We start from the raw sequence: 19514 nt of genomic DNA, 5'->3' as shown, positions 1-19514 counted from the left end.
AGACAATTTTGGCCGAGTTGCAAGAGTATGTACCGTGTACCTGATAGATGGTGTTCTCACGTGAGATGATGGCACGTCTTGCAGAGGTTGCTGTGGCAGGTCTTTAACCTGTGTTTAATGTTCCCTCCACCCACATTATCTGTACCTTTAAGACCTGGCTGGCTGTAGAGATTTGCATTCTAATTAGTATTCTGTAACTTGATGTTGTGTCTCTGTGCACTGTTGGAGAACAGATTTTCACTCCATCTGACGAAGGGGCAGCGCTCCGAAAGCTTATGGTATTTGCTACCAAATAAACCTGTTGGACTTTAACCTGGTGTTGTGAGACTTCTTACTGTAAATTCCATCTACCACTGTCTGCCCATTCAACTAGCCAATCATATCCTGTTGCAATGATTCGTATCACGGTTTGCTACACCTCCAAATTTGGTATCATTGGCAAATTTTGAGCTTTTACTCTGTATTCCAATATCCAAGTCATTCAGATATGTCAACAAAGCAGTGGTCCTAGCACTGACTGTGGGGGAACACCACTGTCTACCACCCTCTGCCTTTACATCAACTCGTTGTTTTCAATCCTTAAGCCAAATTTTTATCCAGTTGGTCACCGATTCTCCTATTCCATGAGCCTCAAATTTGTTAACCAGCCTTCTATGTGGTATCTTGTCAAATAATTTCTTAAAATCCACATAGACAACATTCGCTGCATTGCCTCTGTCAACCTTCTCTGTTACTTCATCAAAATTTCAATTAGATTGGACAAGCATGATCTGTAGTTTACAAATCTGTCCTGGTCATCTCAATTAAATCAAACAACCACCTAGGAGGACAAGGGCAGCAGGTGAGTGGGAACACCACCACCTCCAAGGTCCCCCACAAGCCGCACACCATCCTGCCTTGGAAAAATACTCTGGTTCCTTCACCGTCATTGGGTCAAAATGCTGGAACTCCCTTCCTAACAGCACTGTGGGTATACCTACAACACATGGACTGCAGCGGTTCAAGAAGATGGCTCACCGCCTCTTTCTCAAATGCTATTAGGGATGGACAGTAAGTGCTGGCCTCACCAGCGACACCCACATCCCATGAATCTTTTTTTTGTAAAGCACCCATTGATTTTTTTACCTGACTATTATTTCTAAAACCGTACTATGTTAAACTAACTGGCCTGTAGTTGCTAGATCTGTCCCGACCATCTTTCTCATCCAGTATGCATTGTAATATGCCTTTCAGGGATTGTAGGATGACAATACTACAAAGGAAATATGTCACATGACACCAAAACAGAAAGTGCTGGAAAAACTCAGCAGGTCTGGCAGCATCTGTGAGGGGAGAAAAGCGCTGACGTTTCGAGTCCAGACGACCCTTTGGACAAAGGGTCATCTGGACTTGAAGCGTCAGCTCTTTTCTCTCCTTGCAGATGCTGCCAGACCTGCTGAGATTTTCCAGCGTTTTCTCTTTTGGTTTCAGATTCCAGCATCCGCAGTAATTTGCTTTTATGTCACATGACACACTTCCTTCCAAGTGATGTTATGCTGCAATTCCTTAAAGACGTATTGAAACAGCATGCTGTTTTCAATTAGTCACAAAGGTACAGAACAGCTGAAGATTAATTTTGGATTTGGTGACTTCCATTTTCCTTTTATTTCTTGTAGAACTTTAAGGAGTGGAGAATTTGATTTGTCTTTCTTATTAGATTAAAATGATTATAGAATCATAGAATCATAGGGGCGGCACATAACACAGAATCATAGGGGCGGCACGGTGGCACAGTGGTTAGCACTGCTGCCTCACAACGCTAGGGACCCGGCTTCGATTCCCGGCTTGGATCACTGTCTGTGTGAAGTTTGCACATTCTCCCCGTGTCTGCGTGGATTTCCTCGGGGTGCTCTGGTTTCCTCCCACACTCCAAAGATGTGCAGTTAGGTGAATTGACCATGCTAAATACTCCCTCAGTGTACCCCAACAGGTGCCAGAGTGTGGCGACTCGGGGATTTTCAGAGTAACTTCATTGCAGTGTGAATGTAATTCTACTTGCGACTAATAAATAAACTTTTACTTTAACATGCTGATTACGTGCATTGGCTATGCTAAATTCTCCCTTCATGTACCCGAACAGGTGCCGAAGTGTGGCGACAAGGGGATTTACACAATAACTTCATTGCAGTGTTAATGTAAGCCTACTTGTGACTAATAAATAAACTTTAACTTTTAACTTTAGAATCCCTACAGTGCAGAAGAGGCCATTCGGCCCATTGATGGCAGAGCATCTTACCCAGGCCCTCTACCGCACCCTATCCGCATAACCCCACACATTTCCCATGGCTAATCTCCATAACCTGCACATCTTTGGACACTTCGGAGCAATTTAGTGTGGCCAATCCATCTAATCTGCACATCTTTGGAGTGTGGGAGGAAACCGGAGCACCCCGAGGGAACCCACGCAGACACGGGGAGAACGTGCAAACTCCACATAGATAGTCACCCGAGGCCGGAATTGAACCCGGGTCCCTGGCGCTGTGAGGCAGCTTATGTTTGAGTTCAGCGCCTATTATCATGAAAAGCATATTTCGCGTTGGTATGCCATTTTGGAGAACTCTGGCATGTTTCCAATGAAATCTGCAAGTCTCAGGCAACTAGTGATCCAGGGCGGCAGCCCAATTATTGATTACAGGTCATTTCTTTGCATGTCAGGACCATCTGAGTCTACATTTGTATTCCAAAAGGCACAGGCTATTGGCAGGAAAATAACTATTTCAAATGGAAGGCAAATGGCCCTGGGGCCTCATTTAAACCTTTAGGATTATTACATTAGAATGGGGACAGGTCATTAAAATAATTTGAAAACGTAAATGTATGCACATGGTGTCACTTTAATAATTACTTGTTCTTGTGCTGTTTTTACAACACCTAGTAGGACTGTAGCAATGAAATATACAATTAAAAAGAACTTTTGCAATATGTTGAGCCTCCCTGATGACTAAAAGGGGCGAGGAGGAAGAATTTCATGCACATTGGCCACAGGTTCATTCTCATCAAGTTCTTAGTCGATAACCAGTAACATACTTTCCTTTAGTTCCTCCTGACTTTTCAAGGCCTGTAAACCATCTACAAGGCACAAGTCAGGAGTGTGATGGAATACTCTCCACTTGCCTGGAGTGTGGGAGGAAACCGGAGCACCCCGAGGGAACCCACGCAGATGAGTGCAGCTCCAAGAACGCTCAAGAAACTCGACACCATTCATGACAAAGCAGCCCACTTGATTAGCATCCCATCTATAAACATTCGCACCGTCCACCACTGATACACAGTAGTAGCAGTACAAGATGCATTGCAGGAGCTCACCAAGGCTCCTTTGGCAGCACCTTCCAAACCCATGACTGCTACTGTCCAGAAGGACAAGGGCTCCAGACACATAGGAACACCACCACCTAGAAGTTTCCTGCCACACCACTCACCACCCTGACTTGGAAATATATTGCCATTCCTTCACTGTTGCTAGGTCAAAATCCTGGAACTCCCTTCCTAACAGCACTGTGGACGTACCTACACCACATGGACTGAAGTGGTTCAAAAGGCAATTAGGGATGAGTAATAAATGCTGGCTTAGCCAGCGATGGCCGATATGCCATTGATGAATAAAATAAACAAATAGAGAAAAGTGAGCAAAATTGATATAAAGCAGTTCCCAAATTTCCCCTCATTTGTAGCATTATTCTAAGTATTGCTCCTCTGATGAAACTTGTCAATGGAAATCAGTGTGAAAAAATTGCTTATTAATGACTTTTAAGGTTCTGTATAGGGTCAATTGTGAACATCTCTTGCAGAATTCTGGAGAGAGATAGATACAGGCTTTGAAATCACAAAATTGCGTAATTATTTAAGGAAAAGGCTAGATTTTAATTGCACAGTTTTCATTATTTTACATTTAAATTACATGTTTTAATAGATTACTAATTACTAGGATCTGTAACCAGCAATAGTAGACAGATAGTGACACACAGTTGGTGCCAGATGGACAGTGATTGCTTTTACAGTTTCAGTGTCACGCTCTATACAATAGTCAACATCCTTCAGAACATTATGCAGAGTTAATGGCCGAGAATTTGAGGTAATAATAATGATGAGACTATCGGAATTCTCTGTTATTACTGAGCAAATTGGACATCAACTTCTGAAATCTATGCCTGCACACTTAAATACAGCAACGCTGTCAGAGATACCCTGCTCCCTAAAGGCTAAGCTGTTTCAGTCCTCGCTAATAGATTTGCCATTGAGATGACCACAATGGCACAAACTGTACTTGCTCACTAGTTCTTGACTAAAAAGGCTAGTGCATTCAGAAGTGAATGAGTCTTAAATGGCATAAGTGATGATTATTGATGAACACCCTCTCTGGCCTTGATAAATACATTTTAAAAGCATTGGCCAGAATTTTTTGGATGGTGGGGTTTCCCTTCCCGCCAGCTACAGAGTCGGCAGGGAGCACATCTCCGCAGACATTGCCTGCCCCACTGCGATTCCACGCTCCAATGAGTGTTAATTGGCTGGAGGCAGGGCTTTCGCCTCTCACTCGGGAGGAAGTTCCACTTTAGAGTGATGCGGTCAATTTGATCGGTTGACAGCTCTCTACTCTGTGTGCAGTGCTGGATGCTATGGTGGCCAGAACTGGGGCCACAAGCAGGCCCAAGAGCCTAAGTCCCAGGATTTCGGGACCAAGTAGAGCGTCTCAGGACAGAGAGAGGAAAGGAGGCCTGAGGGAATAGTGGACAGAGGGGGATTGCCATGTTGATGGAGAGGCCAGGGTGGGAGAGAGCTCTCATCGTTTTCGGGGGTAGGGAGGCCAGGGGCAAGGTTGAAAGGGGGCTTCTGATGGGGCACCGCACCCTCTTCCGGTCTGTTTTATTTTCAGGCTTCCCCCAAACTCCGGAACTCCTCCCGCCAGGCTGAAAATTGAGGCTGGGCAGGATGCGGCCAATAAACTCATGGGTTTCAACCGGGGCAAGGATGGGCTGAGGTCTCACCCCATACAGCGTAAAATTGCAGAGAAGATGGGGTGGACAGGAACCCAGCAGGAAGTCCATCCAGGGAACTTTATGCTGACCCGCCACCTAGAAACCTGCTGGCGAGAGAAACAGAAAAAATTCTGTCCATGGAGTCTCATTAATGGGGAGGTGATGGTCTCGTGGTCTTATCGCTAGACTAGTATTCCAGAAACTCAGCTCATGTTCTGGGGACCCGGGTTCAAATCCCGCCGCGGCAGATGGTGGAATTTGAATTTAATAAAAAAATACCTGGAATTAAGAATCTACTGATGACCATGAAATCATTGTCAATTGAAAAAACCCCATCTGGGTCACTAATGCCCTTTAGGGAAGGAAATCTGCCGTCCTTATCCAGCCTGTTCTACATGGGACTCCAGACCCACAGCAATGTGGTTGACTCTCAACTGTCCTCTGAAATGGCCGAATGAGCCACTCAGTTCAAGGGCAACTAGGGATGGGCAACAAATGTTGGCCCAGTCAGCGATGCACATGTCCCACAAATGAATTTTTAAAAATTCCTTCAGAGTAAAAGTAGTATTGAAAGATTACTTTTCAGGTATTTCTTACCTCTTTCTCTTAATTGCATCTGTATTTCTCAAATGTTATTTAACTTTCTGTACACCACTTAAAGCTAATTGATAGTTCCTGTTTTATACCTGGTTTTGATTCTGCTTGTCTCAGTGAAGATTCTTCAATATGACTGATTGAAGAATCATGGGGCAGGATTCTCTGGACTCCCTACGGTGTCTTTCTCGTGGTGGGAGGCAGCGCACCTCCACCCCACGCTGTTGGGAAACTCGTGGCTAGGGTGTGCTGTCAGCAGGACCGGAAAATCCCGTCGGAGCGAACAACTGGAAAATTCCAGCTTCCGTGTACGGGCACGGAAACAATGTGGATTAGAGGAAATCTGTACTGGAAAGCCCACAGAATGCTGGTGGGCAGCTGTTAGCAAGGTTTATTTATTTATTTATTAGTGTCACAGGTAGGCTTTACATTAACACTGCAATGAAGTGACGGTGAAAGTCCCCTAGTCGCCACACTCGGTCGCCTCTTCGGGTACACTGAGGGAGAATTTAGCATGGCCAATGCACTGAACTAACATGTCTTTCGGACTGTGGGAGGAAACCAGAGCACCTAGAGGAATCCCACACAGTGGAGAATGTGCAGGTTCCACACAGACAGTGACCCAAGCTGGGAATCGAACGCGGGTCCCTGGCGCTGTAAGGCAGCAGTGCTAACCACTGTGGTAGTCAACGAACACCGTTCCTTCACTACTAACAGCAAAATCCAGGCAATTGTAGAATGAATCAGGTTTAAAAGTATGGCATAGATTAGTCACTCAGTGGGAGTTATCCATTGCCATCCCTGCAATAGGTCATTTGTAGCCTGAGGTAATTACATAGAAATCTGGAGAATATCATTGTAATTTTCATGTGATAATTTTATGCATGCAACATTTTAATGTATGCTTTTTAAAATTGCATCCAAAATGTAGGGTACTCTATTTCAAGGTTGCGATCCTAGCCTGCTCTTGTGGTAACACTGCTAAAACATGACTTCTAATGGCCAGAGATAAAAAAAATACAAAATGTTTACTGAACATCACGACATATTCATTGTGATCTAAAACTGGATTATCACTCTGGGTGCAGACTCATATTGCGCGATCTTACTGCCCGTTCATGCTGTGCTCCCGCTGTAGCCAGGTCGGAGAATTTGGCGGCCAGCCAAATCTCCATTCACTGCAGCGGGATGGGAAAAATCCCGATGGTGCTAACGGTGGTAATATTCCAGCCTTAATCTTGATTAGAAAAGAACCAAAATAAAAATAAGCTAAAAAGTGCTAAAACGTTTGAGTCAGTATTGTTGACTGTTGTCACAAAAAACACTATTGGCTTCAATAGACTGACAGTATGTTGTTTAAAAAGCTCGAAGAAGATTGGTTAAAAGTGATACACAAGGATTATCCCAATCAATCAGATTAGAAGTTAAAGTCAATTGAAGCCAAGACATACACAAAGAGGAGGTTTGTAAATGTTCCAAAATGGAAGACAATGAAATGGAAGAAACAAGAAAATGTGGGAGACAGCACTATAATTATTAAGAATTTTGGTTTTGATTAACTGACAGTGCTCAGTAGTAAGAACAGCACTGATGTATGCTTTTGTTCTTAGATTACTAGCTGAACCGCTTACATGTATTAATAATAAGCTGTAAAGTGGACATCCTGGAACAGGGTTCATCCAACTTGACACATCGCAGTGTGAAAGGTATTGAATGCCCACTTGCTCAGGACAATGTATCATGGCCATGATTTGTTGATTCTTCAGACCTTCTATAAATCATTTTTTAAAAAATTCTTACACAGGATGTAGACATCGCTAGCTAGGCCAGCAGTTATTGCACATCCATAATTGTCCTTGAGAAGTTGGTGGCGAGCTGCCTTCTTGAACCACTGCAGTCCAAATGGTGCAGCCGCACCCACATATTTCAAAAACAAAATATATTTTTTCCAATGGCAAAAATTGGCCCAGGTTTAGACTTTGAAATTTTGCTTGGTCCATTGTGCCTCCACAATCTTGAAAACCTTTATACAATCTCCTGAAATCACATGTTCAAATCTATGCCCCTCCATTCTTCTGATGTGTGCTTCCTTCACATCTCCTTCTCTGCGCTCCATCCTTGGTCACTGAACCACCCTGGTGCAATGTTCTGGAACATTCTTTCTATGCCAGTCCACCTTGCCGACTCTGCCTCCTTTTCGAAGCCTTACTGAAACAAGTATCTTTGATCATGTCTTTGTTGCCCTTCATTGCCTTCTCTCCCTCCAGTGCTGTGTCCACTCTCCCCTTGGTGAAATAATTTGGTGCTCTTGTAAGAAACTATATAAATGAAAATTGTCATTGAGCAATGTTTTGTGAATCTTCTATTTATTTCCAGTGAAGAGGATCATTCTGGTTCAACAGCCTTTTATGGAACGTCGGGTCTATGCTACCTACCTTCAACAGTGGCCAGAAGGCAAAGAAAATGTGCAGGCCATAGTCACTTCTCCAATAATGGAACTCGATGAATACCCAAACAACCATGTGGGCAATATGGACAACTTAATTGGCTACATGTTAGGTAGGTTGGGAAACATGAAGAATGAATACTGTTCCAGAATGAGATTTCAAGTTGAAATAACTTCTCAAAAAGTATTAACTATCATTCTACAAACATTAATGCTACTTTTGTAATTTATTATGTTAATAGTTCACATGTGAAAACATTAACTATCATGTGCAGTATGGCATGATGAGAAAGGTTTTCATTTTATTTTTAAAAATGTATTAGTCACAAGTAAGGCTTACATGAACACTGCAATGAAGTTACTGTGAAATTCCCCTCGTCACTACATTCTAGCGCCTTTTTGGGTCAATGCACCTAACCAACACATCTTTCAGATTGTGGGAGGAAACCAGAGCACCCGGAGAAAAGCCACGCAGACACAGGGAGAATGTGCAAACTCCATACAGACAGTGACCCAAGCCGGGAATTGAATCTGGGTCCCTGGCACTGTGCAGTAGCAGTGTTAACCATTGTGCCACCATGCCGCCCATATACTCAGAGTATGAGCAGCTCTCTCAGCTGTTGGAAGGGGAGGTTGCTGATCTCTTTTTACAGGTGAAAACTTAACTATTTGCATTTTTAAATATTGATGTCCTTTGCATCTGAAGCTGTGGGTTGCAGAGTTTAGTTCATTTGTGAGAAAGACTTCAGGACCTGTAAAGGTAATTGTTCACCAGTTTAGGGAAAACACAACTTGTTTATTTACAGGTTAAAACTATACAGAGGCTGGCAGCCTCGTGGCTGCAATCAGTTCCCGAGCTGACTCTGAGTACAGAAATCAGCATTTACCAGGTGATCCCCTCACCCTGCTTCCCAATTGATTCCCTGGGTCATGTGACCCTTACCCTGCAGATCGATCCTTAAAAGGGAGAATCACCACAGGACCTATCACAGAAAGGAACTAAATTCGTAATTCTAACTGTAATTGGGTTTCACATGTTATCAAGTTCTACTTTAGTTTCAAAACAGCCAGAGCTTGTTACAGTAGTTGTACTGAAAGAAAATAATGGGAGTGGGGAATGGGCAGGATGATAAGAAAATCCAACTTGGTAATCAGTGGATTGATAATATCATTGTTAGGATTATCAGGGTAAACTAATTAGGGAGCATTTAGAAAGAACAGAACTTGCATTTACATAGCTTCTTATTACACCTCTCAAAAATATCCCAAACTGCTTCACTCAGAATTAATTACATTTTGTGCAGTGATTGTTGTTAGGTCGGTATCCATGGTGGCCATTTTGCATGATTAAGGTCTGTGCAAGCTGCAATGAGGTTAATGGCCATATTCGATAAAAGTAAAATATTGCGGATGCTGGAATCTGAAACCAAAACGGAAAATGCTGGAAAATCTCAGCAAGTCTGACAGCATCTGTAGAGAGAGAATTGAGCCAACATTTCGAGTCAGGGTGGCCCTTCGTTAGAGCTAATAGAGCAGATCTATTTTTGGTCAGGCTGCTGGAGGAACGTTGTTGGCCAGATGTTGAGACCCTTTGTTTCTTCATTGAACAGAGCCACAAAATTTTTGACATTTAACCAGATCACCAGAATGGGTGATTTGTTTATTTATTTCCAAAAGGACAGGACCCCAATAAAACAGCACTGAGTGAGAGGGGGATGATGGGCCGTTTCAACAATGTCAAATATAGGAGGACAACGACACATGGCTGACAACTTTTAAAGTGGGCAAGAGAGGAAAATTCAGCAAGGTTTGATTCGCTGACTTAAGAAAGAGAATATAAACGAAGTGGGCAAAATGAATGAGTGAGTGAGAGAGAGAGAGAGATATTTGGTTGAATCTAGATGGGAATTCTGAAGACTTGGGTAAGTGACAATTATGGAAAATGCCTTATGGCAGTTGGGTTCCCCCTGTGGCCTAGTGTTATAGGTCACTAAACTATAAACCACAAACCTTGGGCAATGCTATGGTGCCCCTGTCTCGAATCCCACCGGGATAGATGGTTTCAATATATTTAAAAAATCAGGATGTCCCAAAGCACTTAACGTCCAATTAATTATCGTTTGGCATGTGGGTAAATGTGCCAGCTAATTTGTGTACAAATAGTCCTACTAACAAAGGAAAGAAATAGGGTGGCACGGTGACACAGAGGTTAGCACTGCTGCCTCCCAGTGCCAAGGACCCTGGCTTGGGTCACTGTCTGCGTGGAGCTTGCACATTCTCTCCGTGTCTGTGTGGGTTTTCTCCAGCAGCTCCAGTTACCTCTCTCAGTCTGTAAGACGTGCTGGTTAGATGCATTGGCCATGCTAAATTCTCTCTCAGTGTACCCGAACAGGGATTTTCACAGTAACTTCATTGCAGTGTTAATGTAAACCTACTTGTGACACTAATAAATAAATTTTAAATGTTTATTTTATCTGTTCTTGGTAGCATTGGATAAGGAAGGAATGGTTGGTAGGATATTGGGATAACTCCTTGCTCCTCTTTGAGTAGCATTAGGGAATTATTTACATCCACAGGAGAGGTCAAATAAGCTTCACCTTAATGTTGCATCTTCATTGAAATCGGATTCCAGTTCAACTTTAAGTTTTGTCATGTATTTTTCTCCAGCTGTTTTGGAACGAATTCGAGATTACCCAAAGAAAGGTTTCCAAGTGGAGCAAGAAATTTTTCCCGAGGTTTATGAAGCTCAACAGAAGCTACTGCAAGCTGGTTACCAACCAAAATAAACTGAATGCATTTCACAAGTGGAATACTGTATCACTTTAACCCTTTTAATCAAAAGGACCATGCAAGTTTCTACCATTGTGCTTTTTAAAAAATTACTTTTATACTGAAATAATTATTTTTAAGGGGAGTTATATTTAAGTAAATAATCCAGCACCATTTTGCTAAACTTATCCAGGTTTCTGAACTTGGCATCAAGGAGACGATTTGCGCAGTTTCTGTATTTGTGGAGCATTACGATGGAATCATTTGATTTAATGGTGTCTAAGAGATACGTTTGAGAAAGAGCTCCAGTTTACGTCATTGGCCTGAGGGATCCACTTTTCACCCAATCGGATAAGCTCACACTGCTTGAAGGACTTATCCAGCTCACTTGCAACTGTGAATAAAGTTGGAAATTCTGTTACCATTACTTACAGCACTCACGCAGCCTTGAGTCCAAAGTGTTAATCATAGAATCCCTACAGTACAGAAGGAGGCCATTCGGCCCATCGAGTCTGTACCGACCACAATCCTGCCCCATATTCTATTCCCATAACCCCACATATTTATCCTGCTAATCCCCCTGACACTAGTGTCAATTTAGTGTTCACAATAGTAAAAAATAATCCAGTGCTAAGCATAGAACTGGGTTTGATGTTAAGCATCTTCTCCAACACATGTCCAGCCACCATCTTGGGAATCCTCTGCACAAGGATTTAAGGTAAAGAACATGAAAGCGCCAGGCTCATAATGAATCTTCTGGAAGTTGACACAAGGGAAAACCTTTCAATTCCTTGATTTCCTTCCAGTGCAAAAGGTTAATATCATAAAATCCTTAGAATCAGAGAATTCCTACAGTACAGAAGGAGGCTATGTGGCCCATCAAGCCTGTACTGACCACAATGACACCCAGGCCCTATTCCCATAACTCCTTACATTTACCCTACTAATCCTCCTGACACTAGGATCAATTTAGCATGGCCAATCAACCTTGCCCGCACATCTTTGGAGTGTGGGAGGAAAGCGGAGCACCCGGAGGAAACCCATGCAGCCATGGGGAGAAAGTGCAAACTCCACACAGACAGTGACCCAAGGTCGGAATTGAACCTGGGTCCCTGGCGCTGTGAGGTAGCAATGCTAACCACTGTGCCACCGTGCCACCCAAAGTGGGCGCAGAAGACAATGTTTGAAGTCTTATAGCTCCGTAGAATGTCACACAACAAAATATGTTGTTGGTATGCCTGCTTCACCAAGGTGCCAAATGAACAAGTTTATCTTAGCTAGTGATCAGAATGTCTGGCATTGCTCCACAAAACACAGCAAGATTGATCTGCATGAATCAGTCCAGGTGACTCTTCAATGTTCTCAAAGAGCTGGAAAATAAGTTTAATAAAGCCTGTTTTCGAAGATTGATTTGATTTGATCTGATTTATTATTGTCACATGTATTGGTATACAGTGAAAAGAATTGCTTCTTGCGCACTACATAGATAAAGCATAACGTACATAGAGAAGGAAAGGAGAGAGTGCAGAATGTGGTGTTGCAGTCATAGTAGGGTGTAGAGCAAGATCAACTTAATATGAGGTAGGTCCATTCAAAAGTCTGATTACAGCAGGGAAGAAGCTGTTCTTGAGTCGGTTGGGTACATGTCCTCAGACTTTTGTATCTGGGGGGGGTGGTAAAAAAAATTTGCATTTAAAAAGAGAAGTTTAAATTTATAGATTATCCATAAATAATTTACTTTAACATGTACTTTCATGTCCAGTTTGTTACAATGATAACAGTCATAAGGTTACTCTTGTTTCTTCAATTGATTTCTGTTTTGAACAGGCTGATGAGGCGGCATCGGTAGCACAGTGGTTAGCACTGCTGCTTCACAGCTCCAGGGGCCTGGGTTCGATTCCCAGCTTGGGTCACTGTCTGTGTGGAGTTTGCACATTCTCCTCGTGTCTGCGTGGGTTTCCTCCGGGTGCTCTGGTTTCCTCCCACACTCCAAAGATGTGCGGGTTAGGTGGATTGGCCATGCTAAAATTGCCCCTTAGTGTCCTGAGATGCGTAGGTTAGAGGGATTAGCGGGTAAATGTGTAGGGATATGGGGATAGGGCCTGGGTGGGATTGTGGTCAGTGCAGACTCGATGGGCCGAATGGCCCCTTTCTGCACTGTAGGGTTTCTATGATTCTGTGAGGGAACCTGACATTCTGAGGAGTGAGACAAGGGATGGAATTTTCCTGTCCCGCCCTCCATGGGAACTGTAGCGGACAAACAACAATTGATTTAGAGTTGTCTGCATCCAACTGAGAGACAGAGAGCAGCAGACAGTGACAGCCATTCCTTCACTGAATAATAATGTTTGTTTCAATGTTTGAATGTTGTTTGGAGATGAACACAGTGCCCATAAATGTACTTTTTTCTTAGACTCAAATTGAAGAGAGAGTTTGTGAGGACTTAAAGGAGGCTGGAAGATTTGCCTGGCTTGGGCTAGATGGAAGGAATTTCCAATAACCCTAAGTGAAAGTCAGTTTTGGGATCAGAAGTTACCTAGCTGCGAAAGCAACAAGGAAGCAAGCCATTGGGAGTTGAGAATAATTTTAGACTGCTTCCTAGAGGATGAAGTGTCCACATAAGGTCAGGGTAATGAATAACTGTGGCGGGTGATTTTCAGTCATGCTAAAGGTTAAATGGAGAATCTCTTTTCTGTAGTTTAAAGTATAAGTTGCTGACAAAAAGAAAGTGCGGTTGAGTCAATAGCATTTTTTAGCCATTTGTAACATTAACAGTTTTAAAACATGAAATTATGATGTGTCATTCTTTCAACTGTTCAAATTTTTATTTAAAAGTTGTTGGTAGCTATGGTTGTTACCCAATAGTCTGGGCTGGATTTTTTTTTATTCAATCGTGGGACATGGGTGTCGCTGGCTGACCAGCATTTATTGCCCATCCCTAGTTGCCCTTGTTCAGAAGGCAGTTGAGAGTCAACCCCATTGCTGTGGCTCTGGAATCACATGCAAGCCAGATCAGGCAAGGACAGCAGATTTCCTTCCCTAAAGGACATTAGTGAACCAGATGGATTTTTACAACAATGGGTTCATGGACATCAGTAGATTCTTAATTCCAGATTTTTTTTTATTGAATTCGAATTCCACCATCTGCCTTAGCGGGGATTCAAACCCGTGTCCCCAGAACATTAGCTGAGTTTCCTGGATTAATAGTCTAGCGTCAATACCACTAGGCCATTGCCTCCCCGCAGGATTTGGGGGATGAAGAGACAGTGTAATCAAAACGAACTGAATTAGACCGGGGAAGCAATGAGAACAAAATGGCATCACTCAGCAAGAGAAGGCAAAATTGGAAAAAGTAATTATACATAGATGGTCTCAGTTGCTACTTAGCAGCTGCTTAAAATAAGCGTGATGGCAACCTGGTAGAAGGCAGTGCCCCTCGACAACAGAGCAGAGAAGTGAAATATCTTAGAAAACGGGGTAATTGTTTGCAACAATCAAGTCTAGGAAAAAGGGTAGAGAAGGATACTCTGGTGAAAATTGTTAATTATTTCCTTCATCCAAGCATTCTTATGGCGCACGCATTGGAATATTTGAAGAATGAATCTGTCCCCAAGCGAATGTTCTCCTGAAGTAAACACTCCCATTAGCTTGCTAATTAGCTAACGCTCTAATAATTGCAAAGCACTCCATCCAGTGGTCCAGCTGAGAGCTGTCAATATGCATCGCGGTTGTCAATGGCCTATTTAAGTGGCGACGACAAAAATAAAACGAAATGAGCAGTGCTTGGAGGTAAACCGTGCAGGTGGTTGCTTGGCAGCGATAACCATGGCTTTCGAATTCAAGTGTTCCGCAGTAATCTTATTCCCCCCTCGTCTTTCCCCCAGAGAGGTTGCTTGAGCTGTCTTGCAATGTGCTGCGGGATCTCGGTTTCATCTGAATCAACTTGGGCAGAAATTTTCATCCTCTCGTCTCGTCTGAGCTTGGTCGCTAGAGTCCACGGACCTTAGAAATTAAATCAAATTTTATTCTGAGATCATGTGCTTTTTTAGGAATGTGCACTTTCAGTTCACCTAAAATTATCAATTCGTAACGGAAGTATGATACAAAAGATCTGATAGTGAACAAAAGCAGCTCGTCTCAGTTTTGTAGTATAACCGTTTAACGAGTAGTTTTTCCAGCATGTCCTTTGGGCTCTGTTAATCGTACATCTTAACATAATGATATAAATTAAATAACATTTAATTTAAATGCCATTTTTTTTCACCATTTGCAATGGTGAACAGTTGTTTCTGTGGTTCTCTGGGAGTTTAGCCGTATCCAAGGTAACCAGTAGTACTCCATAGCAACGAAAACAGCAGGCTCCCTATTCGACTGATGGAGTATCACTGCTGCCAGCGCTGTGAGACTGGTTTTACACTATCAGAGTACATTTACCAAACGCGTCAGGGTAGGAGGGTAAATTTTCAAACCCGCTTTTTTATTTCCATCAAGCATACCAAAAAAAAAGAAGCTTTTCCTAGGTTAGGGAGAAGATGGTTTGCCTCTCCCCCAAAGAGGCAGTCCTGAAGAAACGTCAATGTTTTCAACGTGGGGGACATTACTGTTTCATCAAGGAGCTAAGATAATATTTTATTTATTACTTAAAAAACAGTCATGTCTGACTGGCACTAAACAATTCAGTTTAAGTAGAAGATCAGCTGTTTCCATGGCTGCAACAAATCTCATCCATGGTCAGTAACTGATGTAATGGAGGTTGCTTTGATAGTAGAGAATCTTCAGAAATCTTTACATCACTTAATTTTGAATTAAAAAAGGCTATGCAAACTGCAGAAAATTCTGGAAAATCCCAGCAGGTCTGACAGCATCTGTTGGGAGAGAATAGAGCCAACATTTTAAGTCTAGATGACCCTTTGTCCATTTTCTGTTTTTGCTTCATCCAGCATCTGCAGTATTTTGCTTTTATGCAAACTGCAGACTTAGTGAAACTTTTTGTTTACAGAACTATTAGAATGGATGAACCCTAGTATCTCAACTCTCTAATTCACAAGATTCTGGGTCTAAGTGCCACTCTAGAACTTGAGCGCAAAAAGTTAAGGCTGACACTCCAGTAGAGTACTGAGTGAGTGCTGCACTGTTGGAGGTGCTGTCTTTCAGTTAAAATGTGAAACCAATGCTCCGTCTGCTTGCTTGTGTGAATGGAGAGGATTCCATGGCACTATTTCGAAGAACAGCAGTGGAGTTATTCCTCAATCAATATCTCAAAAGAACAGATTAGCTGGTCATTATTGCATTGCTGCTTACTACAGATAAATTAACGACTGTGTTTCTTACAGTACAACGGTGACTACACGTCAAGAGTACTTCATTGGCTGTAGTGTTCTCTGAGACATCTGGTGGTTGTGACAAACACTATATAAATGCAAATGTTTAATTTTTTAAAATAAATTGCTGAGTGCAGTTTTACAGTGTAAACAATGAACTGATTTGTATTACCTTCAATCTGTTAGGCTTTTTCAACATATTTACATTAAATAGGTTAACACTCATGTAGGTTAAATAGGTTAACACTTAAATAGGTTAACGTTCACCTGATGAAGGAGCAGCGCTCCGAAAGCTCGTGATTCCAAATACACAGGTTGGACTTTAACATGGTGTTGTGAGACTTCTTACTGTGCCCACCCCAGTCCAACGCCGGCATCTCCACATCACTTTTGTTATGACAGAGTGTAGAAAAGCAGAAGATGGGTGTGTGGATTGATTAATTGGTAGGTTATATTGGTTTATTTTTGAATTATTAGTAGAAGGATTATTAGAACCAAAGAACTATAGAACCATAGAAAAGTTACAGTACAGAAGGAGGCCATTTGGCCCATCCTGTCCACGCCAACCCGGGGACACCCAGGTTCTAATCTCACCTTTCTGCATCCAGCCCATAGCCCTGCAGTTTACAACACTTAAGGTGCAGATCCAGGTACTTTATAAAAGAGTTTAGTGTCTCTGCCTCCACCACCAACTCAGGCAGCGAATTCCAGACACCCACCACCCTTTGCATAAAATAGTTCTTCCTCATCTCCTCTCTAAACCTACTACCACTTTTCTTGAATCTATGACCGACTGGTTCTAGAATTCTCCATCAAGGGAAAAAAAAAATTCAGTCCACTCTATCTCTTCCCCTCATAATTATGTACACCTTGATCAAGTCACCCCACAGCCTTCTTTGTTCCAAGGAAAATAACCCCAATTGATCCAATCTCTCCTCATAGATACATTCTTCTAGCCCTGGCAACGTTCTTGTAAACCTCCTCTGCACTCTCCAGAACACTTATGTCCTTCCTGTAATGTGATGACCAGAACGGCACACAATACTCACCAGTGTTTCATTCACTGCCAACAAACTTTTATATTCTAAACCTCTGCCAATGAAGGAGAGCCCTCCATTGTTCAAATGATATGACCCAACTGAGATGAGTAGAAGTAAATGTTGATTCTTTGTAGGATTAAAATCCAACACTTAATTAAAATTAAAATTAAAATGCAAGTTAGCTTTATTAAGGGGTCACAGTGCAAGAAAATCCATTTCACTTTTCAATTCCCAATAATAAATGAATTGTACAATTTTGCTTTAAAGAATGATGTGGCTGAAATTGATTTATTTGCACAGTTTCTTTGACATGAATTAAGCATAACAGCCACATATGAAGATGAATCCAGTCCATGCAGCTGCAGCTGATTACTTGGGACATGGAGGAATCAGTTGTTTTGTATGTAAAACATGTCTCTTCTTTCACACTCCCTCCCAAATTCTCCTGAAGCAATCAACATTAAAAACAACAATACACGGAACAAAATTACTAAGTAAAAATGCTAGCACATTAACAAAATGCACAATCTATTTGCTGATCCTTTCTAGTGTTTACTGAATATTTTCTTCTGGATCTGTTAAGTAACAGGTGGCATCAGGATGTATTATTGCCACATCTGGAATTAAGAATCTCCTGATGACCATTGTCAATTGTCAGAAAAATCTATCTGGTTCACTAATGTCCTTTAGGGAATGAAATCTGCAGTTCTTACCTGGTCTGGCCTACATGTGACTCCAGAGCCACAGTGAGGAAGGGGATTCTGGATTTAATAGCTGAGTCACAGGTAGATTCTCAGGTTTAGTAACAATGGGAAGGAAAGAGTTAAAATGACTTACACCTAACCAGATCATGTCGGCGGTTTGCTCATATGTGAATGCTAAACACTATTAAAAGAAATGAAAGATGATTTTAATGTTAAAAGACTATAGTTATGTTGAATGATAATAGTGTATTAATATAAGAAGTTTGAAATATTCACTAAAGCCAATGTACAAATATTGCAGAGACTATAGAAGTTCAAAAGTTCAGAATTGGAAGTTATTTGGTCAGCAGAAAATACAATGAAGTTTCAGATTCAAGACAAATGTTAAAACATTTAATGAAGCATTTAATATTAAAATGTAAAGGCCCATTCTCAGGACATGGAAAGTATCAACTCTTGGGCCCAGAGATGGTGCTATCTATTGTTGAGGCAGAATGCTGGTGGGAAAGGTATTTGAGTAGAAGCATCCTTAGAGAAGCATAGCAATGAGAAAGTTAACCATGCCAGAGGAGAGGTAGCCAGTTTTTGGGGTAACAAATGAAAGATTATCAAGTCAAGCAGTGTTTTACAATTAGTCATGTATTGGACTAACATATTAATGTGAAATGAAATCAAGCCTAAGCTTGATTAGAAGGAGTACCTTAGATATCAGAAAGATATAATTATAATTGTAATGAATTTTGGCTTAGAGCTTCGAACCTTTGGAGCAGTCTTTAGCACTAGCCGGTGTTATTTGACCTTTTGAAAGACTCCCGTGGCCGAGGTTAATGTCTTGTTTGTCTTGTATGTCTTTTATGTTTTAAAAATAAGTTTTATTCACGTCTTATAACTGAAATATATTGCCTTTGTGGAATTAATTTAAGTTTTCTTAAGTTTTTAAGAGAATCAGGCCACCAACATAAAAATTTCTCACAACCCACAGTAATATGGTTGACTCTCAACTGCCCTCTGAAATGGCCTAGCAAGCCACTCAGTTTCAAAGGCAACTCGGGATGGGCAATAAATGCTGGCCAGGCCAGCGACGCCCATGTCCCACGAAATAACTTTTTTAAAAATCCCACTACTCAAGAAGTAGGAAGCTTTGAAATAAGAGAAGATGTCTGCCATTCTGTGTTTTGGACCTACTATCCCATTCGATGAGATGATCTAAAAATTCAGCAATCACTGTCTTGGATGCCCTCAACAACTGAGCTTCCACTGGGATCTCTGGAGTGGAAAATTTCAAAGATTCGCAAGGTTTTGATTTAAAAAGTCCCAAATGGCCAATGTTCTGACACTTTGATCCCTAGTTCCAGGGAAAATATAAATGTTTTCATTAGTTCGCTTCTTATTTTCTAACCTCCAGGGAATATAGACCAAGCCTATTAAATTTCTCCACATCGGACAACCCTTACAATTGAAACGTAGGATCCGGAGGGGGAATAGATAGTGTGGGTACCAGGAAGATGTTTCCTCTTGTGGGAAGGACAAGAAATAAGGAACACAATTTTAAATTAAGTGCTCCTCCTTTTAAGACCAAGATGGGGATTTTTTTCTTCTCAGGGGGTCGTTAGTCACTGGAATTC

General features: G+C 41.8%; 1 protein-coding gene across 1 annotated transcript in view; it reads left to right on the top strand.

Annotated features, from left to right (window-relative positions):
* Positions 1–10841, top strand: part of LOC144508257 (uncharacterized protein SCO4629-like) — a 29418-nt gene extending 18577 nt beyond the window's left edge. The window contains exons 4-5 of the mRNA XM_078236074.1: positions 7986–8168; positions 10723–10841. Of these exons, the coding sequence (XP_078092200.1) occupies positions 7986–8168; positions 10723–10841 (302 nt within the window). The remainder of the gene's footprint in view (positions 1–7985; positions 8169–10722) is intronic.
* Positions 10842–19514: the final 8673 nt, after the last annotated feature.

The sequence above is a fragment of the Mustelus asterias genome, chromosome 20 (assembly GCF_964213995.1).
Source record: "Mustelus asterias chromosome 20, sMusAst1.hap1.1, whole genome shotgun sequence".
Taxonomy (NCBI): domain Eukaryota; kingdom Metazoa; phylum Chordata; class Chondrichthyes; order Carcharhiniformes; family Triakidae; genus Mustelus; species Mustelus asterias.
The sequence above is the reverse complement of the archived record's forward strand: the minus strand, read 5'-3'. Positions and strand labels throughout refer to the sequence as shown.